This window comes from Rhinatrema bivittatum, chromosome 16 (genome assembly GCF_901001135.1).
Source record: "Rhinatrema bivittatum chromosome 16, aRhiBiv1.1, whole genome shotgun sequence".
NCBI classification, from domain to species: domain Eukaryota; kingdom Metazoa; phylum Chordata; class Amphibia; order Gymnophiona; family Rhinatrematidae; genus Rhinatrema; species Rhinatrema bivittatum.
The window spans coordinates 27,102,346-27,130,339 of NC_042630.1; the positions used below are offsets into that span (position 1 = coordinate 27,102,346).

Sequence of the window (27,994 nt, forward strand, 5' to 3'; positions counted from 1 at the left end):
GCTGCTTTTAATTGGGCGATTTTTCCTGCCAATCGCGTTTTTTTGGGCTTGGAGGGCGGGACTTGTGCTCTGAGGTTGAAGTGATTGGCTGCTGCCACCGATGAGGCCCGTCCATGGCAGGCGCACCCTAAATTATTGCAGCAGTAAGCCAATCAGAGCGCAAGCCTTCACACCAGCACGTGGGCAGACCCAGCAAGGCATTGCAGCAAGCGACAGAGAAGGAATCTCCTGTGCAGTTGCAGACCTGAATGCTAAAGGGAGTGTAGCACTCAGCTGGCTACAGCCAGATATCAGGAGAGGAGGAATGAGTATGTTGGAAGAGGGGAATGAGAGTGCGGGGGCCAGAGATGGGCGGGGAGAGGGGACTGAGCATTTGGGGACCAGAGATGAGCTCGGTGGGGAGAATGAGTGCTTGGGGGCCAGAAATGAGCTGTGTGGGGGGGAATGAGCGTGTGGGGGCCAGAGATGAGCTCAGGGAATGAGCGTGTGGGGACCAGGGACGTGCTCGGAGGAGGGAATGGGCGCGAGGGGCTGGTGGTGTTTAATTTGTTCTACACTTGATTTCATCTATTTTTTTTTCTCATTTCTTCTCCCTGCAGCAGATCACCTTTGTAAGAAATCCTTATTTTGACAAAAAGCTTGTCCATACCTGCTGACTACAGATAAAACATAATGTGACCTGGAAACTTGTAATGCCATTTTTTTGTATTTGTTCTATACCACTTTTGTTTTCATCTAATTTTGCTTTTTTTTTCATTTCTTCTCCTTGCAGAAGATCAACTTTGTATGAGAGCCTGTCCATACCTGTTGTTTCCGTCATTGGCTGCTACGCTACTAAATGGTTTTGATCTACTATGGCTAAAGAAAGGAACTGGGCTAAGTACTGTAAAAGGTACTGCAAAGCGTGGAAAGAGGAATGTGAACTAAAAGCATGGATTCAGCCTGCTGTCAGCTATGAGAGGAGGGGGCAATGAGCGTGAGGGGATTGAAGTTTCAATCTCACGTGTTTTGGGCTTTTTTTTTTTTGGAAAAATGTGCTTATTCTTTCATGAAAACATGGCAACCCTGGCTGTGGGTCTCCAGACCTCTAGCGCGGAAAGGCAGGACGACACAGGGTGACTCCAGCTGAAGGACGAGGAGTCGGGCTCCCCCAGCGGACTGGATGGTCTATCCCAGCTGCGATCATTCCACTTCCTCGACGGGGTGGGGGCGGGCTGTGTGGATTTTACCTTTGTTCATAGTATCATCGTCCTCAATCTCTGTGAAAGGGACCCCCATGCATGGTCACAAATGGAACGGCCTGGACCCTGCAGCACGTTCCCCACTTGCGTGCGGCCATGTTTAAAAGGCCCGGTGGGAGCAGAGAGCTGCCGGGGCCCCTTAACCCCACTGATGCTGGGCTCGCCGAGTGGCCCTCTGCTCTAGCCTCAGCTATGCTGGACAGACCCAGGCCAAGGAAAAGGCTGAGAGGTGGCTAAGCGCCTTTCCTGCATCCATAAACCTTGCTGAGGGCATTCAGCTAGCCCCGCTGTAAAAGCGGGTAGCACCTTGTACTCGTATCTAGTTGTTAAATAAGACATAAACTGCACTCGTCCTTAAGTGATAGGAACATCGCCTGTTCCTTAATACAGCCGCAGGGATCATCCGCCACCTTTTATCAGAGATTTCCAGTCCAGGCGTTAACCATGTAACAATTGAAAAAGCCCATAACCCATCTCAATTGTGTTAAAAACAAAGCCTTTTATTTGCTTTTTTCTATTTTGTGTATGAGTAGATAAAAACGTATGTGGAAACAAACACGAGGTTGGTACTTCGGTTGGAGGCACATGGTAGATGCAGGACTAGTCCAAGGCTAATAGGCAGCCTAACTAACCTTTGGCCTTTCACCCCCCCCCCACCCCTTTGTTTCACACCCAAGGTGTGGCACCATAAGAAACTACCTAGTGCACCTACTCAAAGCACTGGCCTAGCCTCAAGCATTGCTAAAGGTTTGAAGTGGTTGCAACAGAAGTGACAAATAATTGTTTTATAGAGGAAGGGGTGGGATTATAGTTACAGTGTTGGGCAAGTATCTTCCTTATCACTTTTTTCCCCCCAGAAGAAGAGACACGGAAAGCTCCTTTTTCTGCTTGTCTTCTTCCTCCCGCTAGTCTGTCCTCTCCCCCCTACAGCAGGGTGGAGCCTGAAGCTGCCTCTTTAGCAGGGTTAGGAGACACAGCTCCTAGGGCTTACAGACTCTGGCTTCCTTTGCTGCTTAAACAGCCTGTCCACAAAGCAGCTACACATCTAGCTGTGATAACGCAGCACAAACACAGGCGAGAAAGTAGAGCAGTGGGCTCTTAAGAGCCTAATATAGCTACAGCATGACCCTCTGTGCAGAGGAAGGAGTACACAGACAACCGATGAGAGCATCTGCCATGGGCTGGAGAGGAGCTCAAACGTAGACACAGCTCACTTAATAAATGAGAGGAAACCCTGTGACTGTCACATTTTATTGACAATAGCCAGTACCACTGTTTGCATTCTGGGCCTTCCCTATTATTGACTGAACAAAAGCAAATACAGTAAGTAAGAAATTTCAGAAGGTTAGAGCAGCTAACAAGAACCCAAAACTTTCAGATCCCCCTACTAATAAAGGGAGAGGTCAAGTCTTAGTACATCAGTGCATGATCAGTCATTTAAATAAAACAGACCCTGGCTACCCCCATCATACAATCAAGCACTTTTTTGAAGGCCGAAGCCCAGTGTGCATTTCACTGTAACGCCAGGGTTGCAAGCCTCTGAGGCACTACTTTCACAATACATTCTGATTTGAAAATTTGTGGGGGGGAGGGGGGGGGGCAGTGGTATGAAAGATACAGGATGGAGGTAGGAGGGTGGAGTCCTGCCATTCTCTGGCCCTGCTTCAGAGAAACAACCACAACAAGAGGCAAGAAAATAAAAAAATAAATAAACCCATAACTCTGCCCCTGCCAGCCAAGCAGGAGCAAGCCTCACCCCACTAGAGGAAAGGCTTCTGGGAGAGGCCTGGACCATTCCCAGATCAGGACCGTTAAACTTCCCTCTCTGCTGCAAGACACAGGGACAGCAGCCTGCTGACTGGACTACAAACCCAATGAAAAGAAAAAAAAATAAGGCAGGAGGAACAGTGTATGACTAAGATGTTCCTGAAATCATTACCTAACCTGATATTGTAGTAGTCCAAGCCTTGCCTAGAGGAAAAGCAGCTAAAAAAAAAAAGGTCCTGAGGCCCTACCTAAAGCCACTTCAGGACCTGCAGCGTGATACAGAGCAAGAGCAGAGAAAGGTCTTTAAAGGGGGCCCTGGACAAGCTTAGAACAGGCTGCTTGCTGCAGCAGGGGGAGGGTCATAGTAAAGAGAAGTAGTGCTGCAACTTAACCTCGAAGGGGTTAAAAAAAGCCAGCAGTCTAGTACTGCCAGGTCACTCCTTACACACCTCAACATACTGCTGGTACTGGTCTGCTGAGAGGAGACACCACAAAGGCAAGCACCCAAACAGTTCCCTACCTTATAAAAAAAAATGCAAAGTGCTATACACTGAAAACAGAGTGAAGTATAAAGGCACATATTTCTCTATGCTTTTATAGATGAGTGTCCAGAGGCAGAAGGTTAAACCCTACACATCCATCCCCTATATCTCACACAAAAGGCTACCATCACAGAAGGCAGCGTCAGGAGTTCAAGATCGGTCACATTCTGCAGAACCTGGATCAGAAGTTGGGCAAGCGTTGCCAGCCTAAGGTCACAGCCTCTCTGGGATTGTGCTGCTATGCCCCTTGACGATACTGCCCAGTGCTGAACGGTTCTGACTTCTCAAGGTCACCTCGCTCTCTCTTAGAGCCCTGCTGGTCCATGAATTCCTTGTGGGGCTCGTGATGGCCAGAGCGCCCTGTCTTAGCAGGATGTCCGTGATTAAATTCATGGGCATGCTTGCGGTAATCCAAACTCCCTTCTGGCAAAGGGAAGTCCCGATTAGGGTCTTTGTGGTTTTTATGGGGCTTGGCTCTGCCTTCATGGTGGTCATCTTTCTCTGCCCTAGGACCATGCTTGTGGGTGAAGTCGTCGTAGGCCTCTTCTCGACTGAGATGAGGCTCCTGATTGGAGTCTCTCTTGCTTTTAGGGTGGTGGTGATTGCTTGACCGCTCTCTCTCGTGCCATGGTTCAGTGTGCTTCTGGTGATGATCAGACCAATCTCCCTTAGGGTGGCGGTGACCGAACTGCATGGAGTTCTGGTTGTGGTGGTCAGACTGCTCCTCAGGACTGGCTGGCTGGTGGCCGGCTCCTTCTCGCTTCGCCGGCATAGAGCCTGTGTGAGGATGGAGGCCCATCTTCCCTCCCCAACTCGTCTTGTCCTTCCTCTGGTAGGTGTTTCTCTTAGAGGACCTAGAAAAAAGGAATCATGAAATCCTGCAACAAGTTATTAGAAAAAAAAACTGCCAACCGAGTCCATCAAGGCATTTCAGTGTTGTCTCAGTAGAAGCAAGGGTGGGGGGATTTCACCACACGTCATGATCAGGAGGAAAAAGCTAAAACAAAAAAAAACACAAAACCAAACCACAAGTGGATCTTTCAAAATCCTCATTAAAGGTTTTTGGAACTACTCCCATAAGACAAGCCTGCTCTCGGCTGTAAATGTGAAGCATAGTTAAAAGTTTAGATTATCTTTTAACTACAGCCAAACCTTAAAAAAATTTATTTTTTTTTTTTTAGGTCAGCCACCTTTTTGAAAACACTCCGAGCTCTTCCCAAAAAGGAAGAAAAGCTCTTCTCCCCACCACCTGCATTACACCCATAAGATAGTCCCAAAGCAAGAGCTTCTCAACCCACCTTCTTTTAAGAGTAGCGTCTCCAAAGAAGTGTCTGAAGACGTAATGCTCGAAGTCGTCCACAGCATCATCATCTCCGCTCTCCTTCCGGGCGATGTCTTCCAGGTAATCTTCCACGTCATCCACGAAGTCCCGGAAGCGGATCTGGTCGTGGCTGAAGACGCCCCCCTGGAAAAAGCCGCTCAGGAGAGGGGTCAGCTCCGAAAAGTAGGCGGATAAGTTGCTCTTCTCCAGGTAGTTTTTGAGAAGCTGGTGGAAGTCTTGCTCCTCGACCGGCTCCAGCTCGGTATCGAAGAGGTCCAGGCCTTCTTTCCGCGCGCAGTCATGTACCCCCGTGCAGCCTTCAGGGACTCCATACTTGTGGCTGGACAATTTCTTCCAGAACTTGTTGTGGTCGTGGTGTCTGTGGGTGGATTCCTTGTTTCCAGGCCCTTCGGCTTTCTTGGGCTTGTTCGCCGCTTCCTTGCCTGCATCTCGCTCTCTTGGATGGTGGACGCCCTCTAGGTGCTCATGTCCAGCTTCCTTTATGCCTCTTTGTTCTGGCCATCCGGCAGCTCTGTCCTTCCAAGGCTTTCCGCCTTGCTCGGCTCTCACTTTACCCCATGCTTCTTCCTGTCCTGCATCCCCGTGTTCCCATCTTCTCTTCTTGGGGTCCTTCCAGTCTCTGTGGATAGGTCCCTTGGGCAGTTCTCTGCCAGGTAGCGTGCTGGCCCTAAAGCCAGAACCGGAGGTATTGGAAAGGTCGCCTCGGCTTTCCGCGTGGATCCGTTTCTTCTCATTTTCAGACTTTGACCTCTTTTCTCTCTTTTGGACATAGTTGCTCTCCCAGGTGTCTGATCTCTGGAGCTCGGAAGCCAGTTCCTTCTTCCACTTTATCAGCACCTCTCCGAGTTGCTGCGGCTCCACCTGGATCTCCGAGGAAGCCATCTGACCGCTCAGGTTATCCAGGTCTCGTCTAATGGATGAGACGAGCGTCCGCTGTTTGTCCAGCTCCTGCCTCAGCATCTGAGATTCGGCCACCAGCGTCTCTTTCTGCGTCAGGTAGTTCTCAATCTGCCGTCTCTCCGCATCCAGCTCTTCCCGAAGCCTGGCTGTTTCAGACATGAGCGTCCCGCTCTCCGGCCCCTTGCCTTCCGGTGTCCGAAGCTTCTCTTTCAGCATCTCAAGCTCATTGCGCACAGACAGATGGGACATTTCTTCTTGCAAGAGACTCTCTTTCAGCCGCAGGTTTTCCTCAGAGAGGTTCTGCTGCTGGGACCCTGCCGAATGCCTCTCACCTTCGCTTTTCTTCAGCAAAGCCTCCAGCTCATCCTTCTGGGCCTGAAGGGAAACGGGAAAGAAGACAGAACTACATATCTTGCTGTGGGTAAAAGCCTTAGTGCTGCATTTACTATTGCTGGAGCAGAGTGAAGTTTAACTCCCTAACAGCTTGGCATTTATAGGATTTGCTACTATTCTCAGCATCCCCTCTGCACCAGTATAACCTGAATTAGATTTCTCCCTGCCCCACTCAACTGCCAACCCAATTAAATCCCTCCCCGGGCAGCCTAGGAGAGAGAGGGAGCGTGCATGAGAGTCTCCTACCTGCAGCTGGGCCTGCATGAGCCTGATCTCCTGGTTCTCCTTGGCCAGCCCGTCCAAGAGCCCGCTCATAGCCTGGAGATTGCCTACATCTCCCGGGGAGTCCCGCACATGCTGCTTCATCCAGTCCTGCACGAGGCAAAAATTAAAAATAAGTCAGCGGAGCAGCCTCACTTCCTGCCGAAGCTTTACTCAGGACCAAGTTTAAGAGTTCCCACTACATTGCTAGAGCCACACAAAAAAACCCCCCCAAAAAAAAAAAACAAACAACTTTAAATAGTCGTTTTCTATTATTTAGAAATACCTGAAAAGCTGAGGCCCTAAGCTGTAGCTTGTGCCTAAATCTGACACCGGCTAGCAGGCAACAGGGTTGGATTTGCACACAACAGCCTCATGTTCGCCAAGGACAGGCAGTGAGCACAGCCCGCTCCATCTCCGTGCCAGATCACTAAATGCAACGCTTCAGTTTCTGAGGGCAGAAGGCTGCTCATAAGTGCCGCACAAATGACCTCGACCCAATCAGCAGAGCAGGTGCCCAGCAGCCTCTGGGGAGGACTGAGCTAAAATGAAAACAGGTACTTCCTGCCTCCAAAGTCCATTTCTCCAGCTAGAGCTGGCCAATAAAACAAGTCACCAGAATATTTTCTGAAGCCACTGGCCAGATCAGACACCAGGGAGAGCAGCAGGCTCTCCACACCAAAGGCGGATGCATGTAAAGAACTTGATGTGTGAGGATAGGAAGCTTGCTGCTGTCGTCCTGCAGATGAGGTCAAGGCTCAGGTTCTGTTGGGTGCTGGATGAGGCTCCTGGGGAACCCCCCCCCCCGGTTATCTAATGGGCCGAGGTGGAACTGGAGCGTGCCCCTCAATAAGAGCCCTTCTGCACCACCTCCCCTCCATCCTCCTACCTTGAGGTCATCGAGGACCTGAGACTGCTTCACCCTCTCACCAAGATCCCGCAGCTCCAGATTCTCTAGTGGTGCTGAGCAAGCAAACGAGAAGGGGAAAAAAAAAAATAAAAATAAGTTATTAGCATCTGACAGCCTGAGACTTAGAAATGTGGATCACACGTAAACAGCAGTGTTAAGCTTCAAGTATTTTCCCCCCCTACATGGTCACAGCTGAACGTAACACCACGGGTCCCATCAATTCTTTAAGTATTTTACAAAATATAGCCCTGTGGGTAGTGTCACAGCCCCTGGCAGCGTGGGTATACTCACCATCCTCTGCATCATACAGGCTGCCTAGAGAGAGAAACAAGAGAGCAGTAAGAAGCCAGACCCAGTGCCTGGAATTCCTGAGATTGCACATGGGAGCAGGAGAAAACACCTGCATCAGTCCCACCCCTTCCCAGCATGATCACCCCCAACCCAGGGCAATATCTGCTTGGTCCACACTGGCGACGTCACCCCCGGGAACTGCTAAACATAGGGAGCTCTCTTGCAGAAACCAAGATAGGTCTGCCCTATCTAGGAAGGTCTCAAACAGTGCCCAGTGCGGGGCGACTGCTGCTGTGTTTAACCCTCCTGCATGCAAAGCAGACCCATGGGCACACATTCCCCAACAGAGACGCTGCTGCCGTTCCTCCCCATCTTACCTGAGAACACGAGGAAGCCAATGCACACCAGTGCCAGGGCACCAAGAACACACTTGTTCAGAGTCAGCCAGGCCTCGTCCCCGCTGCCCTGCTCGGCCGCGCCCTGGTCAACGGCAGCGGCGGGTGGGTGACTGCCCCACGGCTGCCTCTTCCGCAGTCCCTCTACATCCTCCTCGCTGCTGGAACAGCTCCCTTCCTCCACATCCCCCTCTGCTGAAACAAAAAAAAAAGCAAGAGACCCCGCCACTGGTCAGAAGGAGGCAGGGCTAGCTAGCTGCCAGGTCAAAAAAAAAATCTAGCCTTCGGTACCAGCGGTCAGCATGGTCCAAAGGAAGAACTGACCAGGAAGGTTGTGGGACTGGAGCCCCCAGGGAGGGGAGGGTGGTTGCACACAGGCAGTCCTCTCCAGCAGCGGCACTAGGACAAGCAGCACAAGCTTCATCCCCAGAGGATGGTGCTCAGTTCACAGGCCCAAAGGTGCAGATGTGGAATGCGATTCCAGGCGATTGTGAGCTCATGACACTGCACAGGTCCCAGAATCACTCTTCACCCCCCCCAAAACACACCAAGCAAACAGCTGCTGTTACTAATGAGACGCTCAGCCTGCTGTCTGGCAGGCTCTCCCCCTCTGCCTGTGCTGGGGGAGAGAGAAGGGACATGGACAAGTCAGATTTCTGGAGATGAAGGGGATGGCCCTGGTCTCATGCACGGACACCATGCTTCTCCATGCCAGCACCTGCTCTCTGCCCCCAGGTCCAGAAGCTGTCCAGCACCCTCTGTACCGGTTCCAGAAAGAACCTCGCTTTAAAAAAAAAAACAAAACAAAAACACCACATTTAAGCCAGAACCTGGGAATCTCTGCTACTCTCGTTCCCTAACGGCTATAGGGAGGGGGAGATCATAAGTTATATAAACAAGAGAAATCCGGAGCTGAACAGGTTTCTGACCCAACAATGACTTGTGCAGCCCGGGCTGCCCTCCAGGGAAGATCCCTGCAATGCTGGTATATGGGGGGGGGGGGGGGGGGGGGGAAGGGGCAGACAGAGGAGAGGGGCAAGGGCTCAGGCCAATTAAAAACAAACTATCAGCTTTCTTCAGTTTTTGGTCATTAAACAACATTTTGAATGTGGTTGCTGCTGGGTCCCCAGCAGAGGATGGTGGAAACCCAGCATCCCTCCCCGGCTCGTACCTCCGTTGCCAGAGCGTGAGGGTTTGCCAGCGAAGGAGTCCGGCCCCTCCTCAAGGGGGATCTCCAGCTGTTGGCTGTCTGCACAGCTGGATTCAGGTGGCACATCTGCTGCTTGACTAGCCAGCTTGGGGCTGACCAGTGGGTCCAGCCTCTCAGCATCCTTGGAAGGGGAAAAAAAACAAAACGAAAAAAAAAAAGACACACAAGTTATTTACATCCATGCCTGCAAAGTCATTGCTCTTCCACCCCCATCCACTCCCAGCCCTGTACGGTTCTCGCAACAAATTTCATTTCTATTGCACCGAGGCCGGCATACACTTAGGCCCAGCCACAAGGTCCAGCGAGCCCAAATCAAGAGTGTGCGCGTTTGCTGGGCCGTTCTGTCAACAAAAGTCCAGAACCAGCTTCGCTAAATCAAACCTCTCAAAACAACAAGAGCAAACGTTTGGAAGGTCCTCTCTTTCACCTAAAATATCCCCCCCCCCCCTTTAAAGGCAGTGAAGTCTCTGATTTAGCTCAGACGCTCATTCGTGAGCTCTGTATTATCTGTGCATCATGCGCAGCCTGAAAACATGGCGGGGGGGGGGGGGGGGGGGCGCTAAAGGCTGCCTGAGCTTCCACCATCCCACCCCGCTGTGCCAGCCTTCAAGGATGAGACGATGTCATATTGCCTCTGTATCCAGCCACGGTGTGAGCCAGCCTGGGGGGGGGGATTACGTGCAGTTCCAGTGTCCCCATCTCAAAAAAAAGAAAAGAAGACGGGAACTAGAAGAGATGCAGAGGAAGATGACAAAAGGGGATGAAACAACTCCGAGAGGCATTGCAGGTTACAGCTTTTCAGCTGGGAAAAGAGATGGCTGAGGGGGGAATATGACAGAGGTTTATAAAATCATCAATGGGGTGGGGAACAGGAGTAAATGGTTATTTACCCTTTCAGATAGCACCGAGGACCAGGACACGCCATAAAATTCACAACCAGCAGATTTAACCCAAGTTGTAGGAAGTAACTTTTCCCACTCAGCGCACAATCAAGCTTCAGAATCTGCTGCCAGAGGACAGTGGTCAAGACAACTAGCACAGCAGGGTTTGAGAGGTTTGGACAGGATCCTAGAACTCCATTAACAACTATTAGCCAGGCCCACACGGGAGAATCGCCACCTTAATTTTGGATCCCCCCCTCCCCTCCTTGATCTGCTGGGTACTTTCCGGAGACCCAGACTGGTACACTGCCAGACGAGATGCTGGGCTCCATGGAGCATCGGGTCTGACCCAGCATCTCGCTTCTCAAAACGGCTGACGCCAGGGTAAAACACTAGGGAGGAGGAACCAGGACCAGACACCCCACGCTTCATACCAGGACGCCCTCAGGCTGGGAAGGGATCCCGGACTCTTCTCCCCTGTCATCGGAGGCAGCCGCTGGGAAGAAAAAAAAGAGGAGGAGTTGCAGCGTCAGTACATCTTATCCTGCAAAGAGTGAGTAGCGGGGGGGGAGGCGTTTTTAAACACATTTAACTGCTTTACTTGTACAACTATTGTTCTCTCCACCTCCCCCATCCGATTCCCAAGACACTTATGTCTGAAGACAGAGCAGAACCACAAAAAGCATGCAGGAACTCAATTCAGGACAAGACCATCCCCTGCTGAATCACGCCCTGCTCTCGCCACTCATAACGACCAACTCTTAACCGCGTTTCTTTTGGAGCTGTAATCAGCCAACGTAGTTTCCTGTCCTGACCAGGTCTACCTGAGGACACCTGTCAAGCTTCCTGTTCCAGTTTCACTCTGCAGCATCCGAGCGTGCAGGAAGTCAGAGGGCAGTCACACACGTGGCAACCCGAGGGACTCTGATCTCCCTCTGCTTCCCTTGAGCAAAGAGCAAGGCTAAAGAGTTATCAGTCACCGAATAAAGCTTACCCGAGGCTCTGCTCTCAGCTAGGGTTTGAGGGGATCCTCCTCGCTCTGGCCCCAGGGTCTCCACCGGCAGCCCCTAACAGAACATAAAACAGAGAAGGAGACCATCACAGGCATGGGCTTCTGAACAGTCACCCCTGCGGGCTGAGACGCTACAGAAGGACATCCGGTCTCACCCAGAATTGCCTGCACAGCCGTCAGCTCCTCTACAGTGCCCTCACCCAGGGCAGGCTATCCCTGTGCCTGGTGGCACCCCCTCCAGCAGAGCGTGCTTCTGGCAGCACAGACTCCCACGGGGAAGCCGGCCTGGCACACCCACCCACCCCCTCCTCCTAGGCTCACTGCTTTACTTCTGCATGCTGGCACAAATGGCTGCTACACATACACAGTAGGACAGCGGCCCCAGTAAGCCCGAGCGCAAGGCAGGCCTGGCTCTATTTTTACACCATCTTCCCAGTAATTTCAGACTCAAGTCACACGACACCCCTCTCCTCACACTTTCCTCCTAGGGTTACTCGCTAGGCTGGGCTATTAAAGTCTACAATAGAGAAAATAATCTGCCCAGACACCATCAGCAGCAACGTGACAAAACGGTTTCAGTTTGGAAAGATCCAGCGGGTTTTTTTTTTTAACAGTGAAAACACCTGTCCATTTAATGTTGTGATGTCTGTGCGGGCATCTCACCTTATACACAAGGAGCCCATAACCGCCTTCCCCAGCTAGCACTAGGGTGAGCAGAGGACAGAGACCACAGGGTGCTGCTCTAAGATAGGAAGTAAAGTCAACCTTGGGACTAGCAGTGCAGTGATGGTAACATACCTCAGGGCTTGCTGAATGTTTGGAGTCCAAGGGATCGGCCATGCTCTGTCTCGAGCTCCCACCTGCAGGGAGAAAAGGGAGGCTGGGTGAGTCATGGGAGGGTGACAGGATGGACAAGCCAAGAGCATTACCCGAGGTTATTAGGGACCCTGTGTTAGCACAGGGCAAGCTGCTCTTTTTATCAGGAGGTGAGGAGACGTGCGGGATCCGGGCCGAGCACCAGCCACCTCCAGAAGCAGTACAGCACAGCGCCTGCCCCTGCACTGCATGAAGGCAGGGGGGGAGTGCCCAAGACCTGGGCTGCTCTCCATCTCCAGCCCACGGGACCAACACACAGCTTTTGTCACGATCACTGGTGGCTGCAGAGAAATTTGCATTAGAACCTATTTGACTTGCAAATGGAGAACCAACCTAGTGCTTCGGTAAAGCAGAGAAGGGAGAGAGCGGCAAGGAGCTCTGGAGACCCCCAGTCCTCTGCAAAGCGGGGGGGGGGGGGGGAGATGACAGCCACCACGGGAAAGAATTTCGTACTTCCCCTCACTTTTCACAGAAAGCACAGCTCAGAGAGTTTTGCATTTCCAAGTCCTTTCTCCAGCTCTGCTGCAGCTCCCAGAGCAAGGACTCCCTCTGCACAAAAAGCAGACTCCGGGCCAGCAGCACGCGGCTTTCTCCCTAAAAAGGGAAAGACAGGAGAGGAGAGGGGAGGGGAAGCGCTGACACCCTGGGCAGAGCTCAGCTGGCTGGTTCTTAGGAGGATCTGAAGCTGCAAGCCCCAGAGCAGGAAGGAAGGAAGCCAGAGGGGAGGGGGAAGGCTGAACTCGCTTTAGCAAGGCGGTAGTCCAGGGCAACCCAAAGCTTCCCCCGACCCATCTGGGGCCCCCTTCTCCTATTGGCATGGGGTTAGTCACCTACCTGCAGCTCTAAGGCAGCCATCCTTATCTTTTATTGGCACAGCGATCAAGGACTTACCCCCCGATCAGAAGCTCGGAAACCGGGGTCAGAGCCGGGCTCCTCGGTGCACCGTCCGGAGCCGCTCTACTTCCCTCTTATAAAGCTAAGAGCGCCTGGCAGGGCCACGTGACAGCACCCAGCGTTACCTCTCGGTGCCGAGGGCCAGCGGCTCTCCCCCTAACCCGCACTTGCCTTTCCCCTCCCCGTGCGGTGCACTCGCTCCCCGACTCGAGAAACTGCAACTTTGTAGTCCAGCCCCGCCCCCACCGCGGCACGTGACCGGTGTCCACTCAGCGGCTGCCCAGCGAGGGGGCGTGACGGACGGGGGCAGGTGGGTCCGGGGGAGGGGCCGACGGGCCTCTTATTATTAGAAGAGGGGTATGTAGGATGTTCTTTGCTCCAGAGCTGTGTGAAGGCCTGGCTTTCTGGCCGGTCGGCATTAAGAACCATCCTTCAAGTCCAGCTTCTTGCCAGGGAGCCTGGGGTTGATCGCTAGTTATTCTTACACAGGGACCCACTTCACTTGTAAGATGAACCAAAATGGACCCGCCTTGGGAGAATTTCTTATTCAAAGGTACAGGGAATAAATGGCTTCTAAATGTATTGGCCTTTGGGGGCAGAGATGCAGCGCACCAGATGAAACACTTCTGATTGGTGGGTAAAATTGTTCCTCAACTGACCTAGGGGTCTCCATCACGTGCTTCATTCATTCTGTGTCTATGTGAGTGATCCACACAAAGGGCCAGAGGGACCCTCCCTTTTTATGAAGTGAGTTAGGGCTGTGAGGCAAGTCCACATCTGCCAGTACGCAGCTGTATTGCGGGCCTGCTCCCCCAAGCTTAGACTGAAGATGAAAAAGGCCAATAAGCTTCAGGGGAAATATGCAGCGACTCTGCAAAGTCCAGCTGGTGCAAACTTGTCAGCACTTGCAGGCTGCCTGCTAAAAATACTCTCACCCCACCTTATACTTAGGCACATGGACTCCATAACCACTTCCAGTTGCAACCTTGCTAAGGACTTCAAGGTGACCACAGGACTTGCAGCTGGCTGGTTATCCTCCTACGGCCGAATTATGCGGCTGGCAGGAGCTGTGATGGGAGGAAGAAAGTGATGGAGAAAAGTGGAAGGGATGGGCAGTGACAGACGGGCTGAAGAGCAGACAAGATGCTGGACATACGTTGGGTGACAATACGCAAACCCCATTTTTTTTTTATGCATTTGAGTTCGATTTTGTATTAGTACTGGGAAGAGTATGCACATTGCAGCTGTGGGAAACAGTGGGCAGTACAGGCACTGTCAAACCCCTGCTCCAATAAGGGCACAGCACCCATGGGAACTCTGTGTGCCAGGCCCAATTTTCAAAAGACAGTGCTCAGGGCACTGCCCTCACGAATGAGCATGCAGGATAAATTCCCCGTGTCGTCCAGACCCCACTTCTGTTAATCAGTAAGAGGGAGATCACCCCACACACCCCAGGTAGCTGTGTATGAAGGCTCATGGTGGTCCTGCAGCCTCACTAGGGTCAGTTCCAAGTCATCCAGAAACCCAAATGTAGAAAGAGAGAAAAACACTAAAGCTACAATTTAGAGCCAATTCTCTATAAAACTACCTACAAGTATTTTTATTCTTGCCACTCTGCGAGAGCACCCATTGACAATCTGTGAACAGGTCACAGGGAGGGCGCTACAGAGCCGGAGGGTGCACACCGATGGAAGAGGGTAGTAAATCTGGGAACCCAGGCTCCAGGCTGAAGCTTTCTTGGAGAGAGATGAAGGCTGAATTCAGCTCTGGCGATCTGGGAAGAGAGTAGTTTCCAAACTTAGGGCTTGTAAGCTCTCTCTTCCCATAATCCTACACCACCAAGGTCCAGGTCGCCTGCAGATACAGAATAATTATCAGCACTGGTTTTTGCCCCAGATGAATGACTCATGCCTCAGGATGTTTTCAGAGCCAAGAGCATACTCCATGCAAGGCAGCTGCCTTATGAAATAAGGAGAGAGAGGAGGCGGCTGTTCAAAGACCATTTATAACTGAACCATACACATAAGAAAAAGAGGCACAACTCCACTTCAAGATGCAAGTTAAGGACATGTCCAATTCTTGGCTGAATTCTTCCAGAACATTGACATCAATAGACTGTACTGAGAATTGGCTTAAAAAAAAAAACTAAAACAAGGAGATGGAAAAGCCTTTGTCACAGGCTGCCTCTGGGCTCAGTGCCAGAGATGGGGCTTCCACGAAATTCCCCTTTAGCAAACGTCCCATCTATACACAGCGGAAAGCAGCTGGCTACCGTTTGTCACTTTGGTAACATTTCTTTTCTGGCTAGGAGAACAGCTTGGGAAGTTATCAGGAAGTAGCAGAGGGTAAAGCAAGAGAGATGTGGCTTCTGCTAGCCCCCCGCTACGGACTACAGCCAAGTATGGCAAGCTACAAGGATGGCAGCCCCTTCCCGACCCCCCAAGTTATGGCAACAAACAACGGGACCAGAGAACCCAGCTAAGGGCTGGTGTGGTTTTTTGTTTTGTTTTGTTTTTTTAAATGTGCAGGTTCAGCCACACATTTTCACAATTGCTTCAATGCCCTCAAGTGCTTTCTTTTTGCCCAATGGATAACACCTCTGTTGCTTTTGAAGGATTATTCCTAACTCTTCCAGGGAAGAAGGCAAGTCCGTTACGCTTCTTGTTCCCAAAAGAATAAATGGGCAAACCAGGGGATGGTGACAGGGCTAAGCCATCTTGGCTCAGCTCCCTGCTCCCATTCTCCATAAGGGAGAAGAGGAAGGTATGGGGGGGAGTTTGAGATGACATTTGGGATTTTCTGGGTTTCATGCAAAATGTGGTATCAGTAAGCATGGGAGTGAAGTTTCACTGCCACTTTCTGGGCTAGGGAAATACATTTGTAGATATTATTCTATGTTAAACACATGTGACAGCTGTGTCAGGTCTATGGTGCCCATCTGCTCTGCAGGTGGAGTCAACATCATGAGCTCTGGCTGGTTTACCCACATCTTTGGACCACTCATTATACCACAAAATCTTAAGTGTCTGCGTATGCCCAACCCTACCTCTCCAGTGATTAGACCCTCACCTGGAACTAGCAGTGCCCCCTCCCCCTGTTCTAGCCAAAAACTATTTTAAAAAAATCCAGATTTTAGGAAGCAACTGTAGGAACCCATGAATAAAAAACAAAACAGATCCTACTGCAGAGGACCTAATGTTTCTTGCACGTGCTCTATACCCAAGATTCTCTCAGAAAACAAGAACAGGTTCAAACTTTCCATAAAATGGGGCTAGTGAAGACCCCTCATGCCCCTCTGACCAGAGCTGATAATTCACCCCAGGGTTATCGCACCAACACAGCAGAAAACAGCCAGGCCCATGCTGTACTCCTGGCTGAAAATCCTTGCATGCACTCTCTCTTCCCACTCCCACTCGCCTGGGATTCCCCAGGCGTTTAACAGTACCATTTTTCACTGTCCCAGAGGGCATGTGTTCAACGCGTATCACTTGCCCAGGAGCACAAAGAAACCCAACCCCATGATCTAGGAGCTGGGGTATTTTGCACTCTGCCCTCCCAATACATTCACTTTCATTGTCAGAGACAAACAAGCTGCATCACCATGTGTCACCCCCCCCTCAGTCACTGTCCGTCACCCATCATTAGCTGCGACTAGCTGCCCCAGGCCCTCACGGATGTACACCGATTGGATCTCTTTTGTCTTCAGGCAGTAATCACAGGCCCAAACAGCCGAGGCTTCTGTGGTGAGCAAGCCATAGGCACTCTCTGTCATGCCAGTGCATTCCCGGTGAAACCATTTCTGGCAAGAGGCTTCACACAGGATGGCGTCTTGGTCGTCATTGACCTCATTTCGGCAGGCACCGCATGGGTACACGAGTCCCGAAGGTGGCTGGTGGCCGGAGCCGCCTGTTGGCTTGTTTGAAGGCGGAAGGTTGTTCATCTCTGGGGTGCCGCTGCTCTGAGGAAAGCTGGGCTGGTTGCCGTTGACGGCAGCTGGAGAGCCCACGTGCTGTTCTGGGGTGAAGGTACTGCTGGGGGTGCCCAGGTTCTTCCCGCTCTCCTCTCCTCCCACTGGGAAGCTCTGGTCAGCTCCGGCGTAGGGATTGGCACTCGGCGGCAAGTTTGGTCGCGGCATGGTAGACTGGCCAAAAGGGTTGCCTGGCACGCTGAACCTTTGCTGCAGTGCTGGGGCACTAGAAGTGTTCAAACCTGACCCTGGTCCCATGTCCCCCCGGGGAAGCTGACCGGTGGTTGGGGACATCATAGGCCCGAATCCACCAACAGGTCCTTGCATCATCTGCCCTGCTGGAGGGCTGAAGCCCTGTCCCATGGCTTGGTTAAAAGGCTGATTGGAAAAGTTCATGTGGCTTTGTTGGACGTAGTTTGGGTTTTGAGGAATGTTAAAAGCAGGACCCATCTGATTTGGGGGGAAGGGTGGAGGCTGCCTTCTAATGGGCTGAGGTCCCCCTCCATAGCCTGGAGGGACCTGAGCAGTCACGCCTCCTTGCATACGAAAGTTCCCAAATGACAAGGGGTTGCTGAGGAAAGGAGCTGCTGGACCCCCCACTTTGGGTGTTCCAAAATCATCTTCGAAGGGATTGGAGGCCACCAGGTGATCAACCATTGGGGTTGGGGGAGGGGCAAATTCAGAGAGGTGAGAATAAGCAGGACCCTGAAAGACAAGACCAAACAATTCAGGCTAAAGCAGTGCGACTGCCACACAATATGCAATTCTTTTCATCTTCCGTCACATTCAATCTTTACATGCTGGCACTGTAAGGAAAGCACCTCCCTCCCCCTGCTCCACCCATCAGCTGCAGATTCCCCATCCCCCACCCGATGCCATGTTTTCACTTGGCATGGGGCAGACAGAGACCCAGTAGAGGCTGACCCAAGACATGGCATGCCCACGGAAGCAGACATTTATGGTGGACTGCAGGAAGGTACAAGGCATGCAGAGGGCTGACCCAATGCTCCCCATTCCTACTTTCAGGCCCCATTACCTGCGTGCTTGACTTCCGCCGTTTCTTCTCTGGGCTCTTCATTTGCAGGCCTAAAAGAACCAACATGAAGACCAGTTACTACAGTCTGCCGATGGCTGCTCCGACTGCTAATTGTTTGTGAACGCGACACAAGCTGCAAGATAAATTGTTATAGGCTATGGCCAGCCACTGCTTGAAATGCTACAACCCGGATCTGGAAAACAGACAAACTGTTCTAATACCTAGAAACAAGCTTTACTGCCTTTGTTGTACCTTTTATCAATGGATTTCCAAGAAAAATGTTCTCTTTTACTGTTAGATGTGTTCAAAAACAGAAGACAGCAGCAGCAGCAGTATCCCCCACCCTCAGCTTTCTGTTGCTCGATGGGGAACCCAGGGCCTGGGGGTGCTGGTATATATCTTCCATCTGCTTGTCGTCTCTTTAAACAGAACTGTGCAGGAACTTTGTCTGCCATGTAACAGCAAGACTGGCTGTCACAATTACGCTGTGACTGGCACACGAACATGAGAAATCCAGGATATAACATGTTGTTGTTATTGTAAATTTCAAGGCAATCAGACAGACTTTAGGCAAATGTGTGGGGAAGGGTTTGATTTCCAAATGAATTGGAAATCCACCACAGACTTGAGCAAGGATCGTCACCTCTCTCTCTGTCTGCTGGCCAAGAAAACACCTGCAGTGCAGGAATCCTTTTATTCTGCGATCCAAAGCCAGGAACTCGCATCATCAGTGCGAGAAGGCTGTACAGCTCCAGTGGCAATGACAGAAAACTCTTAAAGGAGAAACCTGCATTCTTCTGTCTGGTCTCACTGCTATGATAGGGGAAGTTATAAATCAATCTCACTTTTCTGAAAGGCATTTACTCCACAAAAGCAGAAGCGGGGTGTGCCGAGGGCAGCAGAATCCAATTGAGGTTTACAATAAAAAGGGGAAGTTTATTCTTTTCTTGTTAATCTAAAAAGCATCAGCCTGTTTCTTCAGTTCAATGCCAGAAGGTTGTTTTGACCTTAATATTAAGTTGCTTCTACTGTGGTTGAAATCTTCCACAACCACCTTGGGCAAAGTTGCTGCATCCCTATGAACCTCAGAAGCGCCAGAGAGTGAACAGAGGGAGAAACACAGCACATGAAAGAACACAACACTACTCACTTACACACAGCACGTACAAGGCTAAATGAGCCAAAAACCCAGCTCTTTACTGTGGGTTTCTCATTTGCTTTCTGTTCGGCTGCACTTCACTTCATTGTAAGTCACAGCAGATTTTATCCAACTTTGCCAAGATTCTTCCTTGGATGGTTTTCAGCTCTAGGAGAGCAAGCTGGCAGTGCCATGAAGCAATGGCAATCCATGTTCCTCTGCCTTTTCTTCTATGCAGAAGAAACACAAATCTTCTGCTATTTTAGAATTCAAGTGTCAAAGACTTGCCAGGAGCTAAATGCTGGTCACAACTACCAGAGTGCAAATGACTCCAATGAAGATGCGAGGCATCAACAAGAAACTGGCTTTCTACCATGCAGTAATCCTAGCACCCACTGTAGGCAAACGATCTCAGCATTGCCACGCAAGGAGTCTAACTTGACATCTATTACTGAGGTGCTCAAGGCCAGAGTGCTTGGATGATTGCACTGAGCATACTTGGTGAATATTTTGCAGCCATCCAGCTTCACAAATCTAACAAAGACAAGTCAAGTCCATTCCACTGGGGACAGCATGAACGAAGCCTTGGCTGGCATTGGATGAAGCCCACCATATCTACTACACCTGGAGGTTACGCTCTGTCACCGAGCTCCGACGGAGAAGACCAAAGCACAGGTGACTACATCTCAAGCTACTCTTTCTCTGAAAGCGACAGCCACAACGCAGCATTAGATGCCGACTGTCTCGCTCAGGGCCTTAAACCTACAATCCTTAACAGAGGAAGCACATGAACCCAGGACATCTGCTCCATTATAGAACTGCAGCAAATCCAGGCACAGAGAGAGAGAGCTTGCCTTAACTTTGGGGCAGTGGACAAAGGTGCAGATGGGGGCCTCACAACGGTTGAGCTCCAACTCCCATCAAACTCCCACAGAGCAGACTGGAGGGAAAGAAGAGCCCCTGCATCACAGGTCACACTAAAGTCATCCGCGAGGGCCAGTCTCTGCCCCTGCCCCTGGGAGGCTGCTGGGCAAAGGATGAGCCGCAGGACTCCGACCATGGTGGCAAACCACAATCAGGGTGACTGGTCCTAAGGTGCCCAAGGAGGATCCACCGGAGTCATCCCCCAGGTAGCACCGACATGAGCCTGGAGCCAATCCTGCTTGTAGTGACAGTACAGACCGGGGGAAAGAGGGGGACCGGGCTGCTCCACTCCTCTCCCAGCCTCTGCCCTGCGCTTCCTCCCCTCCATCCACCGTCCTCTTCTGCTCCCTTCCATCCTCTCGCTTCCCTTTCCCTCCTCACCTGCTTTCCCTCTCCGGCCCTGCCCGGGCCCCGTTGCTCCTTCCAGCTTCTCCTGGTCCGCGGCCATCTGGCTTACAGCGCGGCGCAGCCCGCGGGGCTCAGGCCCATCACAATGAGCAGGCTCCGAGGGTCGGGTCTGGGGGTTTAGATTGCGGCCGGGAATGCGCGCACGGCTCCGGCAGACTCCGCTCCGCCTCACAAAAAAACAGGAAGCGGCCCCCGGCGCACCGGAAGCGGCTCAGGAAGCAGTGTTGCCAACCTCGCTTATTTACCGCGAGATCGGGCTTCTTTTCCTAGTCATTCGCGTTTTTTTTCCGATTCGCTGGTTGCTTTTAATTGGGCTATTTTTTCTGCCAGTCGCGTTTTTTTGGGCTTGTTGGGCGGGACTTGTGCTCTGATGTTACAGTGATTGGCTGCTGCTGCTGCTATGAAGCCTGTCCATATCCGGCACACCCTATCCCTATATTGCAGCAGTAAGCCAATCAGAGCAGGATTCAACTAGTGAGCTGCAAGCCTTGTTGATGGATACCTCACGAGCACATGTTTGTTGGCAGACCTGGAACGGGAAGGGCAGCAGCAGGGCATTGGAGGGCAACAGCAAAGGAATCTTCAGACTGTGCAGCTACAGCCAGGTATCAGGAGGGGAGAATGAGAGTGTGGGGGCCAGAGATGTGCTCGGAGGGGCGTGGGGAGAGGGGAATGAATGAGAGTGTGGGGGGCCAGAGATGTGCTCGGAGGGGGGTGGGGAGAGGGGAATGAATGAGAGTGTGGGGGGCCAGAGATGTGCTCGGAGGGGGGTGGGGAGAGGGGAATGAATGGGGAGAGGGGAATGAATGAGAGTGTGGGGGGCCAGAGATGTGCTCGGAGGGGGGTGGGGAGAGGGGAATGAATGGGGAGAGGGGAATGAATGAGAGTGTGGGGGGCCAGAGATGTGCTCGGAGGGGGGGGGGGAGAGGGGAATGAATGGGGAGAGGGGAATGAATGAGAGTGTGGGGGCCAGAGATGTGCTCGGAGGGGGGTGGGGAGAGGGGAATGAATAAGAGAGTGTGGGGGCCAGAGATGTGCTCGGAGGGGGGTGGGGAGAGGGGAATGAATGGGGAGAGGGGAATGAATGAGAGTGTGGGGGCCAGAGATGTGCTCGGAGGGGGGTGGGGAGAGGGGAATGAGAGTGTGGGGGCCAGAGATGTGCTCGGAGGGGGGTGGGGAGAGGGGAATGAATAAGAGAGTGTGGGGGGCCAGAGATGTGCTCGGAGGGGGGTGGGGAGAGGGGAATGAGAGTGTGGGGGCCAGAGATGTGCTCGGAGGGGGTGGGGAGAGGGGAATGAATAAGAGAGTGTGGGGGGCCAGAGATGTGCTCGGAGGGGGGTGGGGAGAGGGGAATGAGAATGTGGGGGGCCAGAGATGTGCTCGGAGGGGGGTGGGGAGAGGGGAATGAGAGTGTGGGGGCCAGAGATGTGCTCGGAGGGGGGTGGGGAGAGGGGAATGAATGAGAGTGTGGGGGGTCAGAGATGTGCTCCGAGGGGGGTGGGGAGAGGGGAATGAATGAGAGTGTGGGGGCCAGAGATGTGCTTGGAGAGGGGAATGAGTGAGTGTGTGGGGGCCAGGGATGTGCTTGGAGAGGGGAATGAGTGAGTGTGTGGGGGCCAGGGATGTGCTCGGAGAGGGGAATGAGTGAGTGTGTGGGGGCCAGGGATGTGCTCGGAGAGGGGAATGAGTGAGTGTGTGGGGGCCAGGCATGTGCTCGGAGGGGGGAATGAGTGAGTGTGTGGGGGCCAGGCATGTGCTCGGAGGGGGGAATGAGTGTGAGGGGCTGGTATCTTTTATTTCCTTTCGGAACAAGCACACCAAGAGAAGAACCAGCGCGGGTGCAGGCTCCGGCCGCACCCCACAATGAGAATCAGCCGACCCATCCAAGGGAAGATGCTATAGGGGCAGACTAGCCTTATTCTATCGCAGATGGGTCGAGATAACTACGGACAAATGGGTCCTGGCCATCATCCGGGAGGGGTACTAACTCGACTTCATTCGAACTCCCCCCCCCCGACAAATTCATGGAATCTCCCTGCCATGACCCCCTCAAGAGGGTGGCAGTGGAAGCTACACTGAACAGGCTTCTGACCCTCGAGGCCATAACCCCGGTGTCTATACGGGAAATGAATACTGGACATTACTCCATTTACTTCATCGTACCCAAGAAAGAGGGCACATTCAGGCCCATCCTGGACCTCAAGTCGGTCAACCGCCACCTAAGGGTTCCCCGCTTCCGCATGGAAACCTTACGATCCGTCATACGGGCAAGCAATACAACCAGGAGAGTTCCTCACATCCCTGGATCTGTCGGAGGCCTACTTACACATCCCAATGCATCAGGAACACCAGCACTTCCTACGCTTCAAGGTCCTGAATCGTCACTATCAGTTCCAGGCACTACCCTTCGGGTTAGCCACAGCACCCCGGACGTTCACCAAGGTAATAGTAATAGTGGCGGCAACACTCAGGAAGGAGGGAATCCTCGTTCATCCCTACCTGGACGATTGGCTGATCAGGGCGAAGTCACCGGAGGAAAGCCACCAAGCAACCAGCAGAGTCATAGCACTACTGGAAAGCCTAGGATGGGTGGTCAACATAAACAAAAGCTGTGCCCAGCCTTTTTTTTTTTTTAATCAGCTGCGCCGACCCTTTAAAACTAGTTTTTTAGTATCCCCCCACCCTCCGGACCCCTCCCCCCCCCCCCCCCCCCCCCCCCCAATTCCCCCGGGCGCAGCGACAGGCAGATAGGCAGGGCCGCGGCCCGAAGAAAAAGATCACGTTTAAACGCGCTGATGCTCCTCCTAATTCCTGCCTGTGCGGCCCCGGAAGTAAACGTTGCCGGAGCCACGTGGGCTGGAAGGAGGTGAAGCATCGGCGCGTGCAGAAGAGGAGCAGCGCTTGCGTTTACGGGCAGCCGCAAATCCCAAGTCGCAGCGGCCCGAGAAGAGGAAGAGGCCTGGTAGCAGGGCTGCCGCAGAGCCCATCCTGCGACGACCCGCGAAGAGGAGGCCCAGAGGTGAGAGAGAGGCTGAGGGTCTGTAGAGGGTGTGTGTGTGTGTGCGTATATGAGATGAGTTGAGAGATTGTGTGTGAGAGTGAGGACCTGAATGTTTGCAGAGACAGCATGTGCTTGAGCAAGACAGCATGTGGGAGTGAGAGAGAGCCTGTGTGTGTGAGAGTCAGACAGCATGTGCCAGTGAGAGACTGTGTGTATGAATGATTGTTTGAGAGCGAGCATGTGACAGAGCCTGTGTGTGTGTGAGAGAGAGAAATGCATGTGAGAATGAGAACCTTTGTGTTTGAGGGAAGAAGATGGAGAGAAAAGAAACAGAAAAAAAGACAATATAAAAGGAATTGGCAAAAAAAATAAGAAAGGGAAGGTGGGAAAAAAAAGCCTGTGACCAACCAATTAGAAAACGAAGATCAGACAGCAAAGGTAAAAAACAAAATAAATTACTTTTTATTGATTGGCACATGTAATCTTTGGGAATGTGCAAGAATAGCACTTTCTCTATGCAGATCTCACAATGTACGAGATCAGCATGGAGAAAATGGAAGACCATGGGGCCTGCACAGAGGAGGCAGCAGAATGGGCTTCAGTGTCAGTAGCAGCAATCGGCACCTCCCCAATAGCCACGAGGCAGCAATGACAGTAGCAGCAGAGGAATGAGAGGTTCTGAGGTTGCTGGCAAAAGAGAGGGGGGTCTGCCTTTAGTGTGTGCATGTGAATGAATGGGACTCTGCCTGCGGGTGTATGTGTGTGAATGCATGGGAGCCTGCCTGGAGGATGGAGCGGGAGTGGTGTGAAAATGAATGGGAGCCTGCCTGGGGTTCAGTGTGTGGGGGTGTGGGAACCAGTGAGTGTGAGAGCATGAGTGTGTATGAGAAAATCCAGGGGAGTGAGAGTTTGGAGGGGGAGAGAGTGTTTTAATTGAAGATTTAGCCAATGAAATTCAGCAAAAAAAGTCACTAAGCAGGTAAGGTAAATAATTATTTGTTTTGCTTTATTAATAAATACAGAACATATTAAAATTATAACTTTGTTATTAATATTAGAGCTACAAATATCACAAAATTATGGATTTTTCTAGAAGTGACACCACCCGAGTTATGCTCTGTTTTTTTATGAATTTTGACACACTGAGCGCAAAAGGTTGGCCATCACTGTACTAGGGGCTGGCGTCAGATTGAAATCTGCTCCGTCTCCAGCTGCTAACAGGAGTACACTATACCCATTGGTCCTGAGTCCATCTGTCTACACTAAGGAAAACGAAATTATCAGGTAAGTAATTTCTCCAATTTGTTCTACTCCACTTGATTTTATCTATTTTTTTTTCTCATTTCTTCCCTGTAGCTGATCACCTTTTATTAAAAAAAAAACACCCTTATTTTGACAAAAGAAAGCTTGTCCATACCTGCTGACTACAGGTAAAAAAAAGTGTGACATGGAAACTTGTAATGCTATTTTTCTACACCACTTTTGCTTTCCTCTAATTTTGCTTTTTTTTTTTCTTTCATTTCTTCTCCCTGTAGAAGATCACCTCTGTAAGAAAGCCAGTCTATACCTACTGTTTCCGTCCTTGGCTGCTGCACTACTAAATGGTTTTGATCTACTATGGCTACAGTAAAGAACTGGGCTAAATACAGTAAAAAGTACTGCAAAGCATGGGAAGAGGAACGTGAACTAAAAGCATGGATTCAGCCGGTTTTCAGCAATGAGAATAAGGCTACGTGCAAATTTTGTAAGTGTGACGTTCGTGCACATCATGCAGACCTTCTGCAAAGTTCTCTCCCTCAATCATAAAAGCATCACTAACGAAAACACTGACTGGATCAACCCCCCGCTGCTTTCCCGTACATCCACTAGACCCACCCGTACTGCCCTCCAGGGACACTCCGTACCCCCTCTATCAAATCCACTAAACTTATTTCCACAATGAACAGAGCCTTTTCCCGGGCCGGCCCCACCCTGTGGAACTCTATGCCCCCAGACTTGCGCACTGAAACATCTACTCCCAAATTAAAAAAAAAAGCTAAAAACCTGGCTCTTCTTACAGGCCTACCCCTCCCTCAACAACCATCCTCCTGATGTCCCCCCAAGTGGTGTATAATGCATTCCTGGTATCACCATTTACAATGTGCTTCTGCTGACTCTTCTCTCATCTCCCTTCTCCCCTTTGATTTCCTTATATATTTACAGTGCCTCACATGTATTACCTTCACAATGTACGTTTGTTAACTTCTCCTTCATCTGCTCCCAATTTTAGGAACCTTCGTTCCTTGTAAATAGTTACCCAGTTTCTGTTTGCTGATGTTCTTCTATTGTATGCAAAGTTTACTGTTCTATGTAATGGCAGTGCCAAAAGTTCTGTTTAATGACAATGTCAAAAAGTTTTAGTTTTCTGGAAACTGATACGATGTGCAAACGGCTATCGGTATATAAAATCATTTAAATAAATAAACATGCTAAAACAGAGAAACATGCAAAAAGCTAAGCTCCTTTGTCATCTATGCGTCTCTCAGACATTGGTGTTTCAATTTCACGTGTTTTGGGCTTGTTTTTTTGGAAAAAAGTGCTTGTTCTTTCATGAAAACCTGGCAACCCTGCTCAGGAGCTGCCACTGACCCTCCGCGGAGAGGGGAGACGCGGTATCCCTTTTCCATACCCACCCTCCTCCATCTCTACGGCTACCAACCGCCGGGTGCACCCGAGAATCCAGAGCGGGAGCTCAATGAGCCCCAGCCAAATTCGGCAAAGAACTCCCCGCCTGGCCCCGTCTTACATTTGGTACCGGTCGGGGCGCCCTGCGCATGCGCCCCAGCCGAGAATGCTGGGAAGCGTAGTCCTTCCAAAGCCTCGCCTCGGCCGGGTCTGAGGCCGCGTTTGGCGGTCTCCCTTGCAGATTTGAAACTGGTAATTCCAGCTTCAAGCTGTTGCTGCCTTTTGCTTAAAGGCTGCCTTTGCACGCAGACGCCTTGGTGGGGCCTAGCATTCTGTGTAGTCCATCCCTTTCCCCTGCTCCATTAGCGGGATTGGCCCTCCTCCTAGATAAGCTGCAGAGGATCCCTCTTCCCCCTCACTGCTCCGGGCTGCTAGAGCCGGTATAGCCCATACTCGGTCGTAGGACTGATGGGTACTTTTATCTGGCTAGGTCTGCGCTTAGATGGCCGTAACTGACGCCTGCATGCCGCTTCTCTTAGCTGGCCGAAATGTAGCCGGCCAGCTACTTAGCCGGATAACCGGGGATATCGATGTTTCTGGCTAACTCCTGCATTGAGCCGGACAGAGGCGCTGCCTCTCAACCCTGCCAAAATGCATTTATCCTGGCCTCAGTTAAGACTCATCAATGGGCTAATTTCTTGCTGTTCAGTATTCTGTCAGGTCAGTCTGTGGCCTGACCTGATGGGAAGCTTCATGAACTCCTGGCTGAGGGATGATCTGGTGCGCTTTTGGACCATATCTGGAATGACTAGTGGTGACTCACATTTGATCAGTGCATGCATCTTCACGGGAAGCAGCCACAAACTAATTTCTCTTCTGAGTCCTTGCCACTCCCACCACTGTTCTTGTACCCTGGGGAGGTCAGGTTTTCATTAGAAAAACTCATTGTGAACTGGGGCCTTTGTTATATCGATGCTGGCAGAGGTTCACCTCAATTCTGTGAAGGAAACAGGGCCAGTAAGAAGGGATTTGCCCTGAGATTAGCTGTGCTCTGCCCATTAGTGACGAAGGGATGGTGCCCCTGGATAATGGACACACGTTCTCTGCCATTGGATTGCATAATTAGAAGTTGGACCCCCCCCTCCTAAGGTCAGCATGACCCTGAGGCAGGAAGAAAGAAGGTGCCTACATTTTGCCACATACATATACACTTATGCTTGAAACTGTTAATGTAATGTTTTTTGTGCATACTGAAGGCAAGAAACATGAGAAACACTTGGGTTAGCAGGAACAAACAGTATGAAACACAAACTTAGATGATGTGACTTACAAAGCCCCTGTTCCCCTGATGCCACCCCATGCCTGCCTCACACCAGACAAGGACCTTGCAGGGTAGGATTTGGAGAGAGGCTGATTAGAGTGATGGATACTGAAAGGCAGTAGCTAGTCGATAAGCGGAAGCCCTAGCAGCTGTCAGTGTGTGGCCTTAACAACGAGCGACCTTTCTGGACAGTAACTTATACCCAATGGACTGTCTCTGGGGACTCATTGCCTAGGAAGGGAACATGAGGCTTTTGGGACAACAATTTGTAAGAGTGCCTGCAGTTCACAGGAAAACAAAACATCAGTCGGTCAGCACAGTGCATACCAGGGAAGAACCTGTTTCCGACGTTCATTTTTCATATGTGAATATTCAGATTCTATATTATTTGTTGCTTGCCTCTTTTCCCCTATGTAATTCCTTCAGCATTGATATTGTGATATTGCACAAAGAATTGCTCCCGCCAGTGCCTGGGAAGCTGCAGTTATGGAGCAATACATCTTGTAATTACTTTTCCCTGTCTCATGGACCTTAGTTATTGCTTTGATTTACTGGGGAGCTTAGTATATTGTACTTTGGTATTTAGATGGGTGCAGGATTGTGCTGCAGTTTTATGGGTT

At 51.2% G+C, this 27,994-nt stretch overlaps 2 protein-coding genes and 2 long non-coding RNA genes across 9 annotated transcripts; 2 read left to right on the plus strand and 2 right to left on the minus strand.

The window, feature by feature from the left end:
- The first annotated feature begins 20 nt into the window (after nt 1-20).
- Nucleotides 21-2,594, plus strand: LOC115077182. Its single transcript, XR_003852971.1, has 2 exons — nt 21-308; nt 773-2,594. It is a non-coding gene; the product is annotated as an uncharacterized LOC115077182 (long non-coding RNA).
- On the minus strand, nt 2,464-13,147 carry PBXIP1 (PBX homeobox interacting protein 1). Of its 6 annotated transcripts, none has more exons than XM_029579437.1 (12): nt 12,856-12,890; nt 11,944-12,005; nt 11,128-11,200; nt 10,568-10,629; nt 9,214-9,373; nt 8,761-8,826; nt 8,025-8,234; nt 7,648-7,671; nt 7,336-7,409; nt 6,432-6,557; nt 4,849-6,167; nt 2,464-4,404 (listed from the first exon to the last, which is right to left on the minus strand). In XM_029579437.1, the coding sequence occupies exons 2-12, from the start codon at nt 11,983-11,985 to the stop codon at nt 3,789-3,791; spliced, it is 2,772 nt and encodes a 923-aa protein (XP_029435297.1). In that variant the 5' UTR covers nt 11,986-12,005; nt 12,856-12,890; the 3' UTR covers nt 2,464-3,788. The 6 variants fall into 6 exon arrangements, with proteins under 6 accessions (XP_029435297.1, XP_029435299.1, XP_029435298.1 ...); XM_029579439.1 differs by lacking the exon at nt 12,856-12,890 and adding an exon at nt 12,485-12,779; XM_029579438.1 differs by lacking the exon at nt 12,856-12,890 and adding an exon at nt 12,355-12,377.
- Nucleotides 13,148-13,699: 552 nt separating this feature from the next.
- Nucleotides 13,700-20,685, minus strand: PYGO2 (pygopus family PHD finger 2). Its single transcript, XM_029579443.1, has 3 exons — nt 20,362-20,685; nt 17,919-17,968; nt 13,700-17,587 (listed from the first exon to the last, which is right to left on the minus strand). The coding sequence occupies exons 1-3, from the start codon at nt 20,426-20,428 to the stop codon at nt 16,547-16,549; spliced, it is 1,158 nt and encodes a 385-aa protein (XP_029435303.1). The 5' UTR covers nt 20,429-20,685; the 3' UTR covers nt 13,700-16,546.
- A 194-nt stretch (nt 20,686-20,879) lies between these two features.
- Nucleotides 20,880-25,789, plus strand: LOC115078184. The gene is made up of 3 exons (XR_003853082.1): nt 20,880-20,993; nt 24,746-24,819; nt 24,925-25,789. It is a non-coding gene; the product is annotated as an uncharacterized LOC115078184 (long non-coding RNA).
- The last annotated feature ends 2,205 nt before the right edge of the window (nt 25,790-27,994 follow it).

Excerpts from the sequence above, each read along its gene's own strand:
- PBXIP1 (XM_029579437.1), bottom strand. The coding sequence starts at position 11,985 with ATGGCCGATCCCTTGGACTCCAAACATTCAGCAAGCCCTGAG. Across the intron at positions 8,827-9,213 it reads CTCACGCTCTGGCAACGGAG|CGAGGTTCTTTCTGGAACCG; the intron begins GTACGAGCCGGG and ends TTTTTTTTAAAG. Across the intron at positions 7,672-8,024 it reads TGGCTTCCTCGTGTTCTCAG|GCAGCCTGTATGATGCAGAG; the intron begins GTAAGATGGGGA and ends TTCTCTCTCTAG.
- PYGO2 (XM_029579443.1), bottom strand. The coding sequence starts at position 20,428 with ATGGCCGCGGACCAGGAGAAGCTGGAAGGAGCAACGGGGCCCGGGCAG. Across the intron at positions 17,969-20,361 it reads GGGCCGGAGAGGGAAAGCAG|GCCTGCAAATGAAGAGCCCA; the intron begins GTGAGGAGGGAA and ends TGGTTCTTTTAG. Across the intron at positions 17,588-17,918 it reads GGCGGAAGTCAAGCACGCAG|GGTCCTGCTTATTCTCACCT; the intron begins GTAATGGGGCCT and ends CTTGTCTTTCAG.